A 19044-nucleotide genomic window follows, 5' to 3' on the forward strand; every position below is an offset into this window, starting at 1 on the left:
AATCGCGTGTGTTGGATGTTCATTTCCTTCTTTGAAGCTCCTTCTGGTATCTAAACATTTCTAGAGCACCTGTTGTCAAGACCTTTCGTGGAAATTATGGATAAACTCATGTCACTGTTTCTGCACCCTCTCATCACACTCAATATTTGGTCTGACGACCACGGCATCGACGTTTTTTACCTTCTTTCCTTATTTTTTGCCTTTGGGATTTGGCTCGTGTTCCAACGGTATCAAAGAGCCAGCAACAGTGCGGTTCCGTTCAAGTTCTCTGTCCCTGAGGTGCGTCTACCACATTTTCTTGTATCAATTTATTAAAGGGAGTTCAGCCTGCCGAAGTTGGATGGAAGTCTTTTGTAATAGATGATCCTACACTGACCTCCCACGAAACCAACGAAGATCTTCTACCTTCTTTCACTATCCAAGGACGAAAATACATCACCAGCTTCGATCCAGCGACAGGTCTGCATATCCAAACGTATTTAGCCGATGGCAAAGAAGAAATCGCGCAAAAAATCGAGAAAGCAGACGAAGCACAGCTGTCATGGCGTGAAACCTCGTTTACTCAACGAAGACGCGTCGTTCGTAGCTTGCTGAAATGGATGGTAGACAACCAAAATATTTGTGCTAAAGTTGCTTGTAGAGATACGGGAAAGACGAGTGAGTTGCCCCATATCAGGGATAGACACATATTGAATTCCCGCAGTGGTTGATGCGGCTCTGGGTGAAATTCTGACCACTTGCTCTAAGATGGAATGGTTGATAGCCCACGGAGAAAAAACTCTACGACCGGAGAGGCGATGTCGCAATACGATGTTGGCTTACAAGACTTCTGAGGTACATTATGAGCCTCTTGGAGCGGTTGCGGGAATTGTCTCGTGGAACTACCGTGAGTTTAGGTCTATATTCGATCAACTATTGTTTGTGACCAGCCATTCGTATAGCATTGCATAACGCCTGGTCTCCAATACTAGCAGCCTTGTTTTCCGGAAATTCTATCGTTCTGAAGTGCTCTGAGAATGTAATATGGTCAACGTCCTGGTATATCTACATCATTAGGTCTTGCTTGGAAGCATGTGGTCACGACCCAGAGATTGTTCAGGTAAATATATATGCTTCGCTGCGGCAATCAGCTCTGAACAACATGTTAGCTTGTATGTTGCTGGCCAGAAGACGCGGATGCTCTGACGACATCGTCGCTGATTAAACACATCACATTCATCGGTTCTGAAGAAGTGGGACGCAAGGTATCATTACTACCATTGTTTAATCGCACATTGTGAGCTAAGCGCGCCTGTAGGTCGCGGTGGCTGCTACCAAACATCTCACGCCGGTAACATTGGAACTCGGAGGAAAGGACCCTGCGATAATCATGCCTGGCACTGACTTGAATAAGTGGGTGAGTACCTGGATGCGGGGTGTATAGTAGGTGTAATCTCCAAGTCTATTTCCGATGTTTACGTTTTTATAGCCAAAATGTCGGCCAGAACTGTATTGGCATTGAACGCTTGATCGTCCATCGTTCGCAATATGATGACCTGTTCGATATTTTCTCCCAGCGGGTCACCAAACTGCGGCTTGGCTCAGTTATGGCACCAAATGATCAAGGTTATCTTTCACCGGTGGATTGTGGCGCTATGATTTCTTCCGCCCGATTCGATGCGCTGGAACATCTCATCACAGAGACAGAGGAATTTGGAAACGGCGTACATGTCGAAGGCGGTAAGAGACATAAGCATATCTACAATGACAAGGGCACCTATTTTTTGCCCACTGTTATTGGACCGGTATCTTCTGACATGACGATTGCTCAGAAAGAGCGTGAGTCTGCCAATCTCCCTCTCTTGCTAAGCTAAGTCCGTCGTAGTGTTCGCGCCTATCGCCCTGATTATGCCTTACGGTACCGTCGACGAGGCCATCAACATCGCGAATAGTACTCGTTACGGTCTAGGCGCAAGTGTCTTTGGACCCGACCAAAGACAATGCCTCAAAGTTGCGAGAGAGCTTGAGTGCGGAATGGTGTCAATCAATGACTTTGGAGTCTTTTATGTACGTTCAGTCTTTTTCAATGACCAAGTCGACTGAATGCTCTTTGCAGATGAAGTTTGTGAATTACTTTGTAAACGTGGCCCAGCTGAATTAGCGTCTTTCCCCTGTAGTCAAGATCTGCCGTTTGGTGGAACGAAATACAGTGGTTATGGAAGGTTTGGTCAGTACTATATCTTTTTTTCTCGTAAAAGACCTTCTGCTTATCGGTCGTATCCCTCAAGCCGGACCTGAGGGTCTTCGCAGCCTAACGAATCCCAAGGCGATTATGGTCGATCGGTGGCCTGTATTCGTACAAACTTCCATACCAAAGGTGCTAGACTACCCGATTCGTTCGTTGACAACAAGCTGGTTCGTACTCAATGGAAATGCATTTCACTACTCGCCATTTTAATCTCATCCATTAGGGAGTTCACGGCCGGTCTCGTCCGCTTTCTGTATGCAGATGGATGGCGATCCCGCATTCGCGGCCTTATTACCGTAATAAATGCATCGCGGAAATGAGTTGATGTCGCAGCATATACCTTCTTTGAGATCTAGTGTGGATTGAGGAGTGGTAGGACACGTAGGAGAGTTGTGATTTGTGACAGGTGTAACGGCCCACATTTAGTAATTTATCTCTTGCTTTCAACTTCCACTACCCCCTCGCTCCTTCTTACCTCAAAAGCATCCTCGCGCTACGTGGGCTTCTATTTGGTCTCGATATTACACATATAAGATAGTGCCGACATACTCAATGTCACTAACAGGCCATCATTGAGAATGTCACACAAGTTACCAGATGTTTTAGTCGAAGAGCGTGTCGCCCAACTTGCGTGAGCAATACCGACTGTTTCTTCCGCACAATCACCTCAGATCAACTTCACAGCGTGATATCGAAGAGAAGGAATGAACTCCTAACCGAAATGTACCATTTGTTGCGACGAAGGGACAACATTGGTGCTGTTTACATGGTACAGGAGGGTGGAGACGACCTGCAAGGATTCCTGCAGAAATATGATATAAATAAGAAGTACGTGTTGCACCTCTGTTACTTGAACTCGACTCATCCGGGTTAACATCACTAGTCCTGACACTGGGAGCATCAATCATCTCCCAGGTCTCGATATTGCGTATTTCGTGTCACCTTCACAACCGACCTTTGAGCCTAGCGCGTCAGCAGCGGAATATATCGATGACGTTTATCAGGGCAGCAGTCCCGAGCCGTGGACAATGGAGGATACGTCTATGGAAGGCAACAATGTTGTTCATACCGCAGCCCAACGCTCGGGCGACCGTAGTCCTACGGAATCTGAGGATGAACTGAACATAGTCGGCCCTTCAAGACCTCATAGCAGCGGTCAAGTTATACCACACCGCCCAAGCATTCCCGTTTACGTCGCGTCAATGGAGAACACAAACGTTTCCATTGTGGACATCGTGCCAGACGAAAGGGACTTAGATGAGACTGACACGTCATTGCCCCCTATAACCGAAGAGGCGATTGGTGAAGACATATTGATGCAGGATGTCGAAGAACCCGCCATCATAGAAGTACAAGCATTCTCCGACGTCGTCCAGCCTTTCCCCCAGCATCATACCGCAATTGCGAACCTCAAGAAGGAAGAGGAAGAGGAAGAGGAAGAGAAAGAGGAAGAGGAAGAGGAGGAAGAGAAAGAGGTCATAGTGCAAGATCATATAGTGACGTCGACAGGTCTGTATGCAAGACACATTTTTAAAAATGAACGTTAACGTCTCCGTAGTAGTTACGCCCTCACGGCCGGCAGGTCCCGTGAATCCGCAACAAGTTCTTTTTGTCAATCGCCAGGCGACTCTCGAAACTCAACATCATGGAGCAACTATGAAGACTGAGCCCTTGATACTCGCCCAACCTAGTATTGCATCCGAGTTTCGTCATATATCCCCTCAACAACTTCTGCAGAGCTCTTTACGAATACTTCCTTCTGTGCGGCCTGTATACATCCCTACACCGACGGAGTCGTTTCAAGGACTTCCACAGTATAATTTTGACCTTGGATCTCCTACCCAAACCTCACCGCCAACACCTGTGTCTTCACCCAAACCACATTTACAATTTGACCCCCAGTACACCTTGCCGCCAATAAAAACTCTACCTGCCGAATTCAGTAGGCGGGGTAAGCTTTCGAAGCAACTGCGCAAGAAAGAGAAGGAGCGTGAGAAAGGAGAGACGAAGAAGGACAAGGACGATTACATTCCCATGGGCTTGAACAGATGGGGTTTTACTATTAATGCTAATTCTCTGTGGAAGAAGGTGTCAAAGGCGACGAAATGCCTCACTACGCGCGATTGGAGTGTAAGATATCTTTCAGCCATATTTTGACCTACGACTAATAGGTATTTTGTTAGATCGCCATGGCTGAGCTTAGACTTGCTAGAACCATTGATCGAATCGAGACGCTCAAGGACGCTGGAAAGTGGAGTTTTAGGCAGCCTAAGAAACAGCGGTCTGTTGATACTATTCCGAAGACTCATTGGGATTACCTCATGGATGAAATGGTAAGTGCGGTATCAACCCTCTCCGTTTTTCTATACTCACATCGGCCCAGAAATGGATGCGAATTGACTTTCGGGAGGAGCGAAGATGGAAATACGCTGTTGCTTATAACCTGGCGCAGTCGGTTTTGGAATGGCACAAGGCAGGCTCTCCGGAAGAGCGGGTGAAGAGAGGCATCTGCGTGATGTGGCGACGACCACTGGAAGGCCAAAGTCCTGAGATCGAGCACTCTGATCCCGATCCAGGTCTTATGGATATCGACGACCCTCCCCATTCGAGCGATGCAAACCGATCATCGATGCTCATTCTTGACTATGCATCAGATGAAGACGATAACGACGAACAAGATAAGGAAAGCGTCGTTGATGCTATCGGGAGCTCGACCCTAATCGAGGATGCCCTTCAAGCCATCGAAGCCAATGTCGAAGACAATCCTGGGCGGATTGAGCTCGAGCCAAAGAAGGAGGAGATTGACCTGACGGGGACTCTCGCGGATGGCGAGGACACGGATGCTGATCATCAAGCTACCCAAGATAGTGAAGAATTAGTACAAAAGACCGAGGAGCCGGATGTCTCGGCCCTTGGTCTAAAAGCAAGTTCCAGTGACCCTATTCTGACTTCTTCTACATCCACATCACAATCCGTTTCCGGTGAACACGAACCAACTTTACCCACCTCGAAGTCTTTCAGGATTAACATGTACACACCCATCCGTGAACGAGTCGCCTATTCCGATGCAGACAAACTATTTCTCGACTTCGATGATTTTAAAATTTCTGATGGCGATCCGTCGAGTGAAGAAGTTACAGAGATATCCCTACCCCCTGCCGATCTATCCGACATATTCCCTGATTTACAGGTTTGGAATCTCATTGATCCCCCTTCTGACAGTTCAGTACCACCGCCTCCTACAGAAGGAAAGAAAAAGGACAAGAAAGCTGAAGATATACACAGGCGGGTTGACGAGTTCAACTACTCGAAGGTTTTTCCGGTCGGGACGTTCATGATGACGAGACCAACGCTTGTAAGCGCTCTCCAGCCGGCGAAACGCTGGAGAGACGGACAGTGGCTACCCTTCGAGGAGAACCCGATCGTGGAATCTGATGCTCCATCAAGCAAAGTTGTGGATGAGTCCGCTAGTGGTAGGCTCTCTGAGCTGTAGGCTGTTGCACAAAACGGACTAAAAATTATACAGATCTATTTGGTCGTGTCACTATGAGAAGTCGACCCGACACGGAGCCTCCTTTGACCCTTAGCTCCAAAAAACCTGATATTATGTGGTTACCTAAGGAGGATGATCTTCTTAAAAGCCTCGTTAATACATATGGGTCCCTCGACAAGGACAGGAACTGTAATTGGAAGCTTATCGCTGAATGCTTCAATTCGTCTCGCATTACTGTACCTTCTGACCGACGTGGACCCCGGGAATGCTATGCACGGTGGAAGGAAAGATGGGCCGATGTGGGCCATAAAGACCAAGATACCCTTTTAACCAGCCCTGGGATAACCATTCCTGTGCCAGCTGCACAGATGACAACCAGAGGAGTCAAGCGATTGGCTAGTACTAGTGTATCCAGCACCACAGCCCCGAGTCTCCCAGGAATGGACGTGGAGCCCAAGAATAAGCGTCACAAGACGGTACAAGATTCCATGCGGAAACTGATCAAGCGGCGCGCAGAATTAACTGCCAAAAACTCTCGTTCGTTTTACAATTCTTCCCTTTCTATCCTTTACCGATGTCCATTCACTTTTAGCTAGGAAATCCAGCACTGTCCATGAGACACACGGCCAATACGCTAAGATGCCTAAATTAGCTCCTGCTGATCTGGTCAGGATCAAGATGGATAGAGATATGAGAGACGTGAAAGATTATGCTTTGCTGGTAAACGCAAAGGCACAACAGCAGCAACAGCAGCAACAGCAACAGCAACAGCAACAACAGTCTCAGCAAGGTCAACAAGCACAACCTGCACCGCAAGCGCAGTCAGCTCAGGCAGCGCAACCAACTCAGGCAGCGCAACAGCCGCGCGCGTCCCCGGTATGTAAGGTTTTTAAGCCTCGGAGCTTTACTGATTCTTTTGTATTACCTTGTCAAGGCCAATAGCACACCTGTTGCCAACGGACAGACGCAGAGTTCTAACGTACAGAGGACAGCCGGGCAAGCTTTACCTACTCAAGGGATGGTGTCCACCAGCATACCGATCCGCAATCAAGTCAACATATCTCAGCAGCAGCGAATAGGTACCCCGCTGATCTCAGGAAATAGTCGACTTTCGCCACAACAAATACTGCGAAACCAACAGCAGCAAGCCCAATTAGCTCAGCAACAGCAGCAACAACTAACGCAACAGCCGATCCCCCAGTCGCATCAATCGCTCACGACCCAGCAGATCCAACACGCCATTGCCCACTTGCAAGCACAGACAGCTGCGGCTGCTGCTGCTGCTGGTCAGACCACGGCGAGTGTCAGTGTCAACGGGGCTCATTTGTCGCCGCCGTTCGGCGCACGCGATGCAACATCATCGCCTCAGATTAATAACAATGGCCTTGCCAATTCAGTCAGCTCTCCACGACCTCCGTCGACGCAGCCTCAAACGCAGGTATCGGTGCCTGTCCAGTCTCAAGTTCCTCGTGCGACCAATGTCCCGTATTACCTACCGAATTATACGCAAGAGCAACTTCAAAATGCGTTGCGGTTGCAGGCGTTGGTGCGCGATTGACTGCTTGCATGAGATTGATTCTTACCTTGGTCTCTGCAGCAACAAGCACAGGTGCAACAGCAACAGCAACAGCAAGTTCAACAGCAACAGCAGCAAAACCAGCAGCAGTCTTAGGTTGGGTATGTGCTGAGGGGTATTGATAAGTCTTGTAATCATTTTTGTTCTTTCTATACTATTGGTTGCAAATGCATCATATTCATGAAACTTTAACATGAGGTCTGTCACTGTCAGACCCCTTTCTGTTTCATTCAACCCACAGTTGCCGATAACAGGGACCATGTTCAGCGAATGACATAGGTCTGCCAGAGGTGACATTGTTAGATTTCTTGTTGATAATGGTGGTAGAGAGAATCGGTCGCGAATTTCTATTGGCTCGGTGAACATGCGCCGTGTGCGAAAATCGGATTTGGACCTCTACCGGGTTGCTAGGCTTACGGCGACAAGTGAGCCAGTCAGAAAATAGATATGACGGGCACCGTAGCCTAGCGTAGTGCAAGAAGCGTTTAGTGCACGGGCGCCGAGTCGTTTACGGGACTGAGAAGGCAAATCAGCTCGGGCCGGAATGTGGCTCAAGCATCCTAACACAAAAGTCCTGTCAAGTCAAGGCTTGGTCGATAACGTCCTGCCCCACGCATCCCAGCTATCCGCCCTCGTCGTCCTCGCGATCCCGTCCTCACGATCCCGCCCTCGCCAAGGTCGTCGTACTCGTCAAGTGATATCCATCAGCTGAATTAGGTTCGACTGCAAAGACATGTGCCATCTTTTTTTTAATTTACCGTGTATCCCCGTGGCTTTCTGATCAGTACTTCTTCAACAGACGCTCCCAGCATGTCAGGGCCTCACAATGAACCAGTCAGCAACGTGGAGTACGACCCTCTGCCATTGACGAGCGACGACCAGCACATCATTGCCCTCTATAATGCCGCGTCTCCCCTTCCTTCCGCTCCCAGTACCCCGCAACCGCCAGAGCAGGATCTCCCCCCCGATGATATTGGGATCCCTTCCGGCGCTGAACAGCCTCGCTTCCTCGGTGCCGCCCTGTACAGTGAAGGAGGACCCGTCATTCGCGACTCATATCATTCACACGGCACATTTCCTTCCACTGGAGGTAGAGACTCCGAATACAGTTCTTCAGTGTATGCCCTGAACGACACGCAGCTCCGAAACCAAGGCAGCGAGGGCTTTGATGCCGCCTACCATGATGATCCACGCGACACGGAATATTATGGCGCTGAGGGAGAGAGAAGTATAGGCATGGCACCAATGACCAGTCGGGGGAGCAAATACCTGGAAGAAAAACGCGCTGTTTATGCCGCCCCAAGATCTAAACGGAAAGTTGTTATTGTTGCAGGAACAGCCGCCGCCGCTCTTCTCATCCTTGCCATCGTTATCCCCGTGTATTTCACCGTTGTCAAACCCAAAAGCACCACGAGCTCAGACAGCAGCGGCAGCAGCAACAACAGTGGCGGGACTAGCAGTCCATCGGCCACCAGCACCGGCAAGTCAACCCTCGCGGCTGTGACAGGTGGTGACGGGTCCAAAATCACGACGGAGGATGGATCGCAGTTCACGTACTCAAATTCCTTCGGTGGATATTGGTACTATGACCCTACAGACCCGTTTAACAATGCAGCACGACCCCAATCTTGGAGTCCTGCACTAAACGAGACGTTCAACTATGGCGTCGACATAATTAGAGGGTAAGCGTTTTCCCATAAATTTCCCATGATGTCAACTAATACAATCCGTGATACGTAGTGTCAACGTTGGTGGATGGCTTACCATCGAACCTGTAAGTGAACCTCTCAATACGTATCATGTCTTCCGCTGACCTGACATCCTCTTAGTTCATGCGAGTACCTTCTACAACCGTCTAAAGACCGGCTCGACTGACGAGAACTACAGTTCTCCTGCTCTCTTCGAGCCTTACGCAGCTGACAGCTACCCGGCAGTTGATGAATACACTCTGCATACCATACTAAGGGCGGATACTACAAATGGTGGCATTGAACAGATCGAGGAGCACTACAAGACATTTATCGTATGCCGCTCGCCTAAAATCCTTGTTTTCGACGTGTTTGACAATGCAGTAGACGGAACAGGATTTCGCTGAGATTGCTGGCGCAGGTCTAAACTATGTTCGAATACCTCTGCCGTATTGGGCCATTGAAACTCGTGGCGATGAACCATTCTTGCCTAAAGTTGCTTGGACGTGAGTAAGAAGCGACCCGCTGTATTGCGCTTGTTTTAAAATGTCCCTCCGTCACAGATATTTCCTGAAAGCCATTCAATGGTGTCGTAAATACGGCTTGCGAATCAACCTCGACTTCCATGCCCTGCCAGGCAGCCAGAACGGATGGAATCACTCTGGCAAACTAGGTAGTGTCAACGTTTTAAATGGACCCATGGGCTACGCAAATGCACAGCGTTCCTTGGACTATATTCGTATCCTCGCGGAATTTGTATCACAGCCTCAATACCGAGATGTCGTGACAATCTTTGGGATTGCAAACGAAATCCTAGGGTCAACCGTCGGCGAAGACCAGACTAAAGCTTTGTAAGGGTTTCTACTTTTCTCAATTCTCGGTATCTAACAGACCGTTTCAGCTATCTTCAAGCTTATGACATTGTTCGCAATGCTGGAGGCATCGGCGAAGGGAAGGGTCCTTGGGTCAGTTTCCACGATGCATTCTTCTCTCGATCAGAGTGGTCTGGTTTCCTGCCCGATGCCGACAGGATTACTCTCGATTCTCACCCATACTTGTGTTTCAACGGTCAGTCCAACGCGGCAATGAGCACCTACACCACGACACCTTGTACTACTTGGGGATCCCTTGTAAATGGAACAATGAGCGACTTCGGTCTTGCCAACGCGGGTGAATTCAGTCTTGCGGTTACTGATTGTGGCGAATATCTCAACGGTGTTAACTTGGGCACTCGGTACGAGGGAAATTATACCGGCTACACGACGTCGATGGGAAGCTGCACGGAGTGGACCGATTGGAAGAGCTGGGATGATGACATGAAGAGTGCTATGGAACAATTCTCCCTCGCGAGTATGGACGCACTTCAAGTATGTTTGCTTTCTTTTGTCACTAGGCTTCGACCTTCTAACTCCCATCCCTAGAACTGGTTTTTCTGGACATGGAAAATAGGTAAGATCCAAGGCTGCTGCTATGCTGGACAATGTTCTGATTCCTATCTTCTTTTTCTCACAAGGCAATTCGAGCATTTCAGGCGAAATTGAATCACCAGCCTGGTCATATCAGCTTGGCCTCCAACAAGGCTGGCTGCCGAAGGACCCTCGTAATGCCGTTGGGACATGTGGAAATTCTAGTCCTTGGACAGGTACTCTTAGTGCTGGCTCCGGCAGCATACCAGCAAGCGTCAGCAGCTCTCTTCCATGGCCCCCTGCAACCATCAGCAATGCCGGTACAGTCACGAGTCTGCCTTCGTATACCCCCACCGGAGTTGTTCCAACGCTCCCTGCTCCAACGTTGACAGCCAGCGCGACTGCTTCTATCGATGTCGGGGATGGATGGAATAACAGCGGCGACAATGATGGACTGATGGTGAATATCACGTCATGTAGCTATTTGGATCCTTGGGTGGGGCCCTCAGCATCACCACCGTCGCCCTTGTGCTCCTAAGCCTACTAGGGGAATATTCCCCTCGTATGATAATGGCAAGTTCCGTCCGCCCTCCTTTCTGCTATATAAAGACTTTGAACCTTGCTATCTTTTGTTTGATACTTTGTGGAATTTTCCTTCCTTGCCGCTGGTTTTCCATCACAGTATTGGTTGTAGCCTTTGTTCTTTCATCATGACTTTTATATTTCAGTAATATTACCCTGCAATTGATTGGACTTCCGTTTCGCACGTCCATTCTTTGTTCAATAGCATAACACTATATATAACTTACATCTAGCGCACAATATATAAAAAAGGGCTTGTTGTTTCGGTGTATAAAAAAAGGTGTTTGTAGATTTAGTGTTCTCCGCTTGTAGTTGCGTAACGATCTTCTAGGTCTTCCTGCCCGCCAAAGCCTCCTTCGAAGTCGTGATTCATCGATTTGGATTGGTCCTGGTGGTTCAGCTTTTCTTTGAGAGCTGCAAGCTGTTCCTGCTCCTAAGTGCGCGGGTCTATAATTTCAATGACACCAGCTGTGGTACATTGGGTCGTACCTTTTTGTGAGCATACTGTGCTTCCTCGCCTTGTTCCCTAGACTTCCAGGTCTTATCCTATAGGTTCATTAACATTAGGTTCTCGCTAACAGATGAACGAGAATTACTTGGGCGGTAGCACCAGACGACATTTTCAGATACAGGGTACGAGATGCAGATGGTGGTGCTGATGTAAACAAGTGATATGACGTCACTGCAGATCCTCTTCAAGAAAGTAGTACAGTATCCCATGGTATATCTTATCCTACAGGAAGACTACAGGTAGACGTGTTCCGACCCCTTATTTGCAACAGCGAAGCTTCGCCCTTCAACCTTCTTGACATAGTTCTTCATCATTTGGCTCTCCTTCAACCATTGCCGGTAAGTACGAGCAGTTGGATTGATGGACATCGTTTGTTCGATGTTCTAGAACGAAAATCGAAAGACATCCCACGCAATTCATCACGAGAAATCCCTTACCTTAATACCACTGCCCGGCCCCGATCTTAGAACAAACTCCCAAGACAAGTATAACGTCTTTGTTGGATGGTGTCCGTACCGTGTAGCTTCGAATTCCTTTGCATCAAGCTCGAGTCCAAGACAGGCCTTCTCACCCGTCACTTATGAGAATTCTCGACGCAGATCTTCACCTTTACACCTGAACAAAAAATTCGGTGATGCAGGTTCCCTAAGCGCGGGTACTTATACTTACCTACCCATCCTCCAAAGTCTCTCCACGTTCATGGAATAAATTGGCGCCTCGGGAGGAATAGGGATGTCACTCTGCGAGAATCCTTTCTTAGGATCGTAGCTAGGAAGGAAGAAGGACGTGAAGAAATTTTCGTAGTACATGGGAATGCAGATGAAAGTCCCAGGAATGCCGGACTCGATGCGAGCCTTGGACATCCAGCTGACGGCCTTGGACCACACAAAATGTTGTACATCGTCGGTTTTCGCAGCCTTGACCATATTCTTGCCGTGGAGCTGCTCCAAATCATATCCGGTCGTAGAACAGGGTCCACAGCAAAGAGGCTCCATGCTCCGGCAAACGCATTGGTGACTTTGTCTAGGTTTGAAAGATAAGCCTTAACGACCTTGGCCGCGGTAGATTCGGGGCTCCTGGTGATAGCGCGGATAGTGAAGGTCCCGGGATCCCTAAGGGAGATATAACCACTACTCCTTACCTGAAAATGAAGCCATCGGTACTCATATCAATGTAAGTACTTTCAAACTCATTGTCCCGTCGCTCCAGTTACCGCAATCAGCTCAGACATTATGAGGGAGGACCTCAGGGAGAAAAATATGTTCCTCGTCCATGATATATGAACTATGGTGGTATTACCGGCTAACTTGTCGTTATAGCTTGACCGAAAGGAGATCGTTATAGTGACCGTTTTCAAATCAGGGTGTTCCGGAGGCGGGAACCAGAAACATGCATGGTCGAGCAGCGCAAAGACTCTGAAAAGAAATCCCTACTGCATCTTTGTGCCTGTGTAGTAAAGATAAATATGGAGTGCCGGACAGGTCAGTAGGAATAGGAGGTGCTGTCTCATGAAGGAGGGCACGCCCACACGCGCCCGTCGAGCGTCCAGTGTACGTGCTGCCACTAAAAGGTGAAGCAGAAATATGAACCCCCAAGCAGCGCTTATTACGATTCAGAATGAAACGTTACTCCTGTAGGTTATGGACAGAAAAAAAAAGAGACCTTCGGCAACTTTCAACTTGCTTGGCCTTCTGCTCTTGATATCCTCGTAAGCTTGCATGTGTCCAAAGTTTTCAGTAGCGATACGGATGGGCGTCGTAAGTCCAATTGTACACGATAATGTCAACCGCAGCATCTCCGCAAACCTTTGAAAGATCCTAATACAAGTAACCGTTACGTTTAGCAACCTAGAAATGAAAACTTGCTGACGTTCTGGATGAGAGAGACGTAAAAATCGCCGGTGAAGAATCAAAAAGATCCGCGTAATCAACGAGTGAACGGGAGACAGAATCTGCGCAAATGACTTGTATTTGTCAATGCGGCCAGGATTCGAACACTGAGCGCTGGCTCATCGAAGCCTTCAGTGAGGACCAGGCACGAGATCAACGCGCCGCGTAGAAACGCAAGAGAACACAAGCCTAGAAGTGGGAAGACAGGCGTACGTGTGAACTGGTAAGTCTTGTTACAAGGATTGCGCCGTCAATATCAAACAAAGGTCTTTGTAATTCTCCGGTCAATGCGTAGCATGGTCCGTAGGACGGCCCTACTAACCCGCAGAGACAGCTTGAAAGCCAGCCCAGGAGAATGTGAAATTTGGGGATATTAAGCCTGCGAAGACGTGGGATCAAGAGGCCGTAGATTGTCGGTGTATATGCGATGATTTGGCCAGGATATGCAGGAGTGTTGTCCGAGGCCATCGCGGATTGCTGGTCCTAATTCTGAGATTCTTCTTGTTCTAACACTGAGTAATACGAGTACCGATTGAAGGTGGCGGAGGTCCCTAGTCTGTAGGAATGGCAATCGAACAGTAGCTTCGGTATAAGGATTCGATGATGGCCCAGAGATAGACTCGGATCTATAAGAAATGGGATGAGCTGAAACTTGGATGCTAGTGTTCGGCCTTTGATCGTTAATGCTGGTCCCAAGTTGCTGCTGGTAAGTCTTTCAAACGAACCGCGGCCAGAAACTCTGGACAAATTCCTTCAGTTGCGGGGCATTTGTCGTGAGCGTACACATCGGAGGCACAAGCACAGTCGGGAGGGCAGTGGGCCGCATAAGCTGAGAGAACCATAAAGAATCAAAATCGAAGACAGGGCTGAAGCGCTCGCTGATCCTCAGTAATTACGTACTTGAACTTCCTCTCCTGAATTTCAAAGCCTCTCTATTGACCCGTCGTGATAAATAAAGACACGATTGTACATTCGAAAATACGCAGGTGAATTGGGATCAAGGCGCAGCAAAGGTTTGGGAAACTGCCAACTGCCACGGCCAACGCGAAACGGTTAGTCGAAGGCCCAGCAGAGGCCCTCTTTTGTAGTCTCGATATCTTATTGTGGAGAGTTGACTTGGATTCAGTGTTAGTGATAAATACCTTTCCCAATTAGATAGCACCTGGCAAGTCGCATCTGATTTGAAGAAGCTCCAGAGAGACCTTCTGCTTCATATTTATTACTGTCCTCGACAACGAGGGTATCGCACACGAGGGTCGAAAGAAGGACGTGTCAACGACCGTGTGACTTGCCGTTGGGGCTGCGGATCGTTTCTAGCCAGCTCGGTTGATACGATGAGCAGTTGGTATTTTGAGTGAGTATTCGACGAAGTTTGCGCAGCAAAAACGAATGAGAAGCCTGATCCAGTCAGACGTAAAGGGAGGGAGGGCTCTTCAGCTTTTGGTAGACGAGAGATCAACACGACCGTCACGACACATACAGCGATGTGGAGTCAACGTCTGCTGAGATACTATATTAGCCAGGAGATGTCCGGGAGTGTAAACAGGGGACTACCTTTGGAGCAAGCCATTAGACACCTATATGCTCGGAAACTGACGCATGATGGACCTCATGGAGGACAGATCGCTTCTTCATAGATAGGCCATCCTTTCCCGGCGTTCAAGGACGAGAAGGATCGGACTTTGAAGAAGGCCACCCTGATTGACTCATAGGCCAACTCGTCTGAAGGTGCTCCGATGCGGCACGGTGATGGCCCATGTGCTCATTCAGCCTGTACGCCTGTTGGATATTTATCTCCTTCTACAGACAAGGTGGCGATGAGAAAACAAGTCTCGTCATTGATTTTACGAACCTCTTACGAGGAAACGGAACAAAAGTGGTTGACGTGATAGCTAACATTCGTCTTGCTTTAGGCATATAGGGGGGGGGGGCCTTTCCTGCCGCGACGTAAGAGTTCAACGTTCATGGCGGATACGCCACTCAAGACGTACGCCATATGCGTAAGTCCCCATCTAATGGTCCTATTCGGTCTTCGGTTGCTTCTCGACTTGCTTTGCATAAGATAGCAGACCGGTTTTCCCTAGTTGATAAACGAAGCGTAAGTCCGAAGCTACCTCTGGGATGCATACTGAGCCCACGAAATATTCCCCTCGGTACCGGTTGTTGTATCATATCGGTGCGTCATACCACCCGAATGCAAAATAGTATGACAAGAAGCCATACAGTCCCCGGGCCGCCGTTTCCGATAAGCTAAAAACCTTCCTGAGCGATATAAATAAATCTGGAATCTATGGGAGGACCCCAGCAACCAGATATCAGCTGGTCCTCAGACACCTTCGGCGAGATTTCGGAAGGGGTTCAGAAGACAGCTTTTTTTTTTTTTCCCGCGAAAATCGATATCGTTGGGTCATAGAGTGCTGGTAAGGACTGCGACACGAAAGCGGTAGATGGTTGCATCATGTCCGAGGTTGTGCATCGAAGGCGGCCGAAGCACTAGTCCAAGCTCGGTACGTAGGGCCGTCAGTTAATGAAAAACGCGTGGACGACGACGACGACGACGTATATGTATGATGCCCCATTAGCGTGCCGCCCTTCTCCAAGAATAGTTCACTATTGTTCATTAATAGCTCCAAGTCTACCTGAGATACACACGCTATTTCCAACCCATTAAGCAGCCATGAATGAGGAAGCACATCGAAAAATTTGTAACCTTGATTGCAAACCGAGTAGTCACTTCTCAAAGATGACTCAAGGAATTCTAAAGGCCAATTTTGAAAGGATGCATGAGCTAAATATAGCGTGCTCCATGAATATATCCAGTGAGGTCAATTTTGACACCACTTGGGAACCATAGAAGTCTCCAATTGAGGTGTCGTTGCAGCATACAACCGATGCGGTCATCGCCAGTCACTGGCAGTAAAGGCCGCTGCCCGTCTGCGCAGTAACGACATTTCTAATATAGAGAAGAAATTAGACTTTAATTGTACTTCACTCCAATGCCAGCAAAACTCTTCGCAGTCGCAAGCCATGTCTCGCAGCTTTCGAGAATAATCCAAGTTTCGTTGAGCCGATTCGATTTGAAACTCCGATACGCGGGCCTTCGTTGTCCTCGCTTTCCAACCAACTTGAACGAAGGATCAAGAAGCGCGAGTGAACAAGCTTCAAACACCGAGCCATGGCCATGCTCGATAAACTAGTAGTATTCCGTATTTCGAGGTCTGATGGTACTAGTATCCTCCTATGTCCGTCACCGCGGCCTCGTGGACCGTACTGAAAAAATTCCTGAATGAAAATGAGTGGCATCTGCTACGTACAGCGCTAGCAAGCTACCCGTCCATCTTCTTATCCAAACGGCAACCCCACAAGAAGACACACAAATTGGTTTCGAGCACGCATACGCTAAAATACATATACTTACTAACATTCAAGGAGGGTCTGGCCGCGGTGGCGGTGGCGGGACCCGCCTGGAGATGCGAGGGACGGGCTTAAGGGGAAACACGGCCGACGGCCATGGCTCCAAGTCATGCCAGTGGAAAATTATCCGAGTCCCTGGAATTGAGAATATATGAAAGTATATATTCGTAATCGAAGGAAAGCGTACTAGTCGAGAAGGTAGCTATTAGTGAGTAATCGCATCCTCTCATCATTGCGGCAGACGGATGCATCGTGGAAGCGGTGGACACGGTGATGAAAGTAAGCCCTACATATTATTACCAGACCACAGGGCATCAGCGAAAAAAAAAAATCAATCAAAGCCTTACGGAAAGATATGACGCTTGTAGCCGGCACCGGTATCTCCCGACGGCCAGGGGGTCTTTCGGGGTCCCATTGCGAAGGCGGGATGAATTGATTACCGTGTTCGCTTGATGCACTTGCGCACGTTCGTATTGCCAATATACCAAAATAATCGCATGTACCAGTGTAGGTGATGAATTCCGTATCCGAGCCTGTGATGGCGCGAAGAATTAGAGAGTATGTTTCCAAAATAGCGCAACCAACGATAAGGAACAGACGTATGGCGTTGTGATTGCGAATGAGATTAGTACACGTAGACCTGTTCTTTCCACGGCAAGTGTGAAAACTGGGTAACTCCGAGGACGGCAAGATATCGAGCGTCCAGGAGAACCGAGAATCCCTAGCTGGGACGTCCTGTGTTATTATCGTTACTGAATTAGCGGGAATTGTTGCCACCACTTACGATACTCGTTGATGAATGCTGGAGGATAGAACCGGTATTCTCGCTGACCTATTTCGAGAAGAGTGCACGAATCAAGTCTGGCAGAGCTTATTGCGTCCACTGAGTCGAGATACCAAGATGCTTGGGACTTGGATACAGTCTTTGCCGTCTTTGTCTTTTGTTGCGCTACCACCTGGCTGCGTCGATTCTGTTCCTGACTTCGAAGAAAAAGGGAAAAAAAAAAAAGGATAGCGCACTAAAACCAGGTACTCTGAACATCATTAATCCATCCAAGGCATGGAATGACAGTGAATCATCAGCCGGTGCCTGCCAATTTCACCAAGTCGAGTAACCCTAATGTTCGTCACTCAAAACTGAATACCGGGAGTTATGAAGATGTGTATCGGTCGCATGAGAGCCGGATAACAGACAGCGTACCCGAGTACTTGTGCAGGGCATTGGTACACGAATGCCTGGGAAGATCGAGCTGTAATGCGGGGCACTAAAAGGACACCATTATCTGATGAGCAGAACAAGATCAAAATCAGGCGTCAAAGAGATGGAAAGTTCACGAAGGATCAATAAACGCACAATGATACATAGTACAGGTACCGTTCCAGAGTACGCCATCGCCATCTTATGATAGCCGTGAGTCTCAAGTGCTGTGCAGTGTATGATCACCTGTACGGAGGAGGGTAGGAGGAATAGAAGTTTGAAAAAGCGCCGTCATAAGTTTAAATAGAGCCCGCTCCCATACCGCAAAGCCGGCATCTTGAATCCAAGAGGGACAAGGCGGAGTTCCAAGAGCCAAGAGGCAATTTTGCTGGCAGGGCCAAGCCATTGGAGGGATTTTCGCTGGTCAAAGTTCACGTCACGAGCCCGGAACCGCGAAATAAAGGTGCCTTTCCAAGTATGTGTCATAGAAACAACGAGAAAACTCCCCGCTTTCAACATTTGAAGAGTTATGGTACCGGGGGTCCAGTTAACGACAATGTTTCAATAGTAGAAGTTGTAAGCGCATATAGCAGACTGTTCGCACGCACGCACGCACGCACTGGAGTCGTCGAAGGTCGTATGACCACAGTAAACCGTTCTCCCGCCATGAGATGACTCAAGTGTGATCGGAGAGGTCCTGCTAGATCGGAGGGGAGGTGGAATTCAATGGGACTAGACTTTAGGAGAATCAGTGAACGAGAATGAAGGCAATTACTCCTCTCAAAGTTGTGTGCGGCCAATGCCAAAGTAATATCCCAGGGTTCCGGGTCGAGATCGACAAGAAGGAGGGGGGGGAAGGAGCAACGGTCATTTGAGCGAGTTCTGAGCGACTCGATGTCAACTTGCAAGCTGCACCAAATCCCCCAGTGCTCTTAATGAGCATGACGTGACGTCACTGGTAATCGAGTGGAATGGAATATGACTTTGATATCGCCTTTTTCGAGATCCTTGGAGTCCAAGATGGTCCTGATTGTCGTCCATTTCGATATTGTCAGAGAAG

At 48.5% G+C, this 19044-nt stretch overlaps 6 protein-coding genes across 6 annotated transcripts; 4 read left to right on the forward strand and 2 right to left on the reverse strand.

Annotated features, from left to right (window-relative positions):
* Positions 1-108: 108 nt before the first annotated feature.
* Positions 109-2547, forward strand: BT62DRAFT_879027 (ALDH-like protein; the record flags this gene model as incomplete). Its single annotated transcript, XM_043182574.1, has 11 exons — positions 109-279; positions 327-657; positions 704-886; positions 942-1099; positions 1149-1244; positions 1298-1422; positions 1469-1818; positions 1865-2050; positions 2141-2206; positions 2268-2394; positions 2451-2547. 11 exons carry the CDS (start codon positions 109-111, stop codon positions 2545-2547), a joined length of 1890 nt encoding a protein of 629 aa, XP_043046481.1.
* On the forward strand, positions 2319-7486 carry BT62DRAFT_989979 (uncharacterized protein). Its single transcript, XM_043190191.1, has 10 exons — positions 2319-2858; positions 2912-3055; positions 3111-3736; positions 3786-4357; positions 4411-4560; positions 4611-5700; positions 5754-6257; positions 6313-6596; positions 6655-7266; positions 7318-7486. Exons 1-10 carry the CDS (start codon positions 2806-2808, stop codon positions 7390-7392), a joined length of 4110 nt encoding a protein of 1369 aa, XP_043046482.1. The 5' UTR covers positions 2319-2805; the 3' UTR covers positions 7393-7486.
* Positions 7487-8506: 1020 nt separating this feature from the next.
* BT62DRAFT_1016869 (glycoside hydrolase family 5 protein) lies at positions 8507-10928 on the forward strand (the record flags this gene model as incomplete). Its single annotated transcript, XM_043178237.1, has 8 exons — positions 8507-8978; positions 9037-9070; positions 9176-9319; positions 9372-9490; positions 9548-9835; positions 9886-10351; positions 10406-10433; positions 10498-10928. The coding sequence occupies exons 1-8, from the start codon at positions 8533-8535 to the stop codon at positions 10926-10928; spliced, it is 1956 nt and encodes a 651-aa protein (XP_043046483.1). The 5' UTR covers positions 8507-8532.
* A 336-nt stretch (positions 10929-11264) lies between these two features.
* On the reverse strand, positions 11265-11851 carry BT62DRAFT_915332 (uncharacterized protein; the record flags this gene model as incomplete). Its single annotated transcript, XM_043183931.1, has 4 exons — positions 11265-11405; positions 11462-11518; positions 11569-11665; positions 11721-11851. The coding sequence occupies 4 exons, from the start codon at positions 11849-11851 to the stop codon at positions 11265-11267; spliced, it is 426 nt and encodes a 141-aa protein (XP_043046484.1).
* A 156-nt stretch (positions 11852-12007) lies between these two features.
* BT62DRAFT_925527 (uncharacterized protein) lies at positions 12008-12352 on the reverse strand (the record flags this gene model as incomplete). Its single annotated transcript, XM_043184833.1, has 2 exons — positions 12170-12352; positions 12008-12114 (listed from the first exon to the last, which is right to left on the reverse strand). Coding segments are annotated over exons 1-2 (230 nt in total), but the record flags the coding sequence as incomplete, so codon positions are not given.
* A 21-nt stretch (positions 12353-12373) lies between these two features.
* On the forward strand, positions 12374-14216 carry BT62DRAFT_915333 (uncharacterized protein; the record flags this gene model as incomplete). Its single annotated transcript, XM_043183932.1, has 8 exons — positions 12374-12510; positions 12549-12656; positions 12846-12964; positions 13121-13191; positions 13224-13240; positions 13470-13595; positions 14036-14078; positions 14130-14216. The coding sequence occupies 8 exons, from the start codon at positions 12374-12376 to the stop codon at positions 14214-14216; spliced, it is 708 nt and encodes a 235-aa protein (XP_043046486.1).
* Positions 14217-19044: the final 4828 nt, after the last annotated feature.

Source organism: Guyanagaster necrorhizus, assembly GCF_019112545.1.
Source record: "Guyanagaster necrorhizus MCA 3950 unplaced genomic scaffold BT62scaffold_1, whole genome shotgun sequence".
Taxonomy (NCBI): Eukaryota; Fungi; Basidiomycota; class Agaricomycetes; order Agaricales; family Physalacriaceae; genus Guyanagaster; species Guyanagaster necrorhizus.

Excerpts from the sequence above, each read along its gene's own strand:
- BT62DRAFT_989979 (XM_043190191.1), top strand. The coding sequence starts at position 2,806 with ATGTCACACAAGTTACCAGATGTTTTAGTCGAAGAGCGTGTCGCCCAA. Across the intron at positions 2,859-2,911 it reads GAGCGTGTCGCCCAACTTGC|CGTGATATCGAAGAGAAGGA; the intron begins GTGAGCAATACC and ends TCAACTTCACAG. Across the intron at positions 4,561-4,610 it reads ATTACCTCATGGATGAAATG|AAATGGATGCGAATTGACTT; the intron begins GTAAGTGCGGTA and ends ACATCGGCCCAG.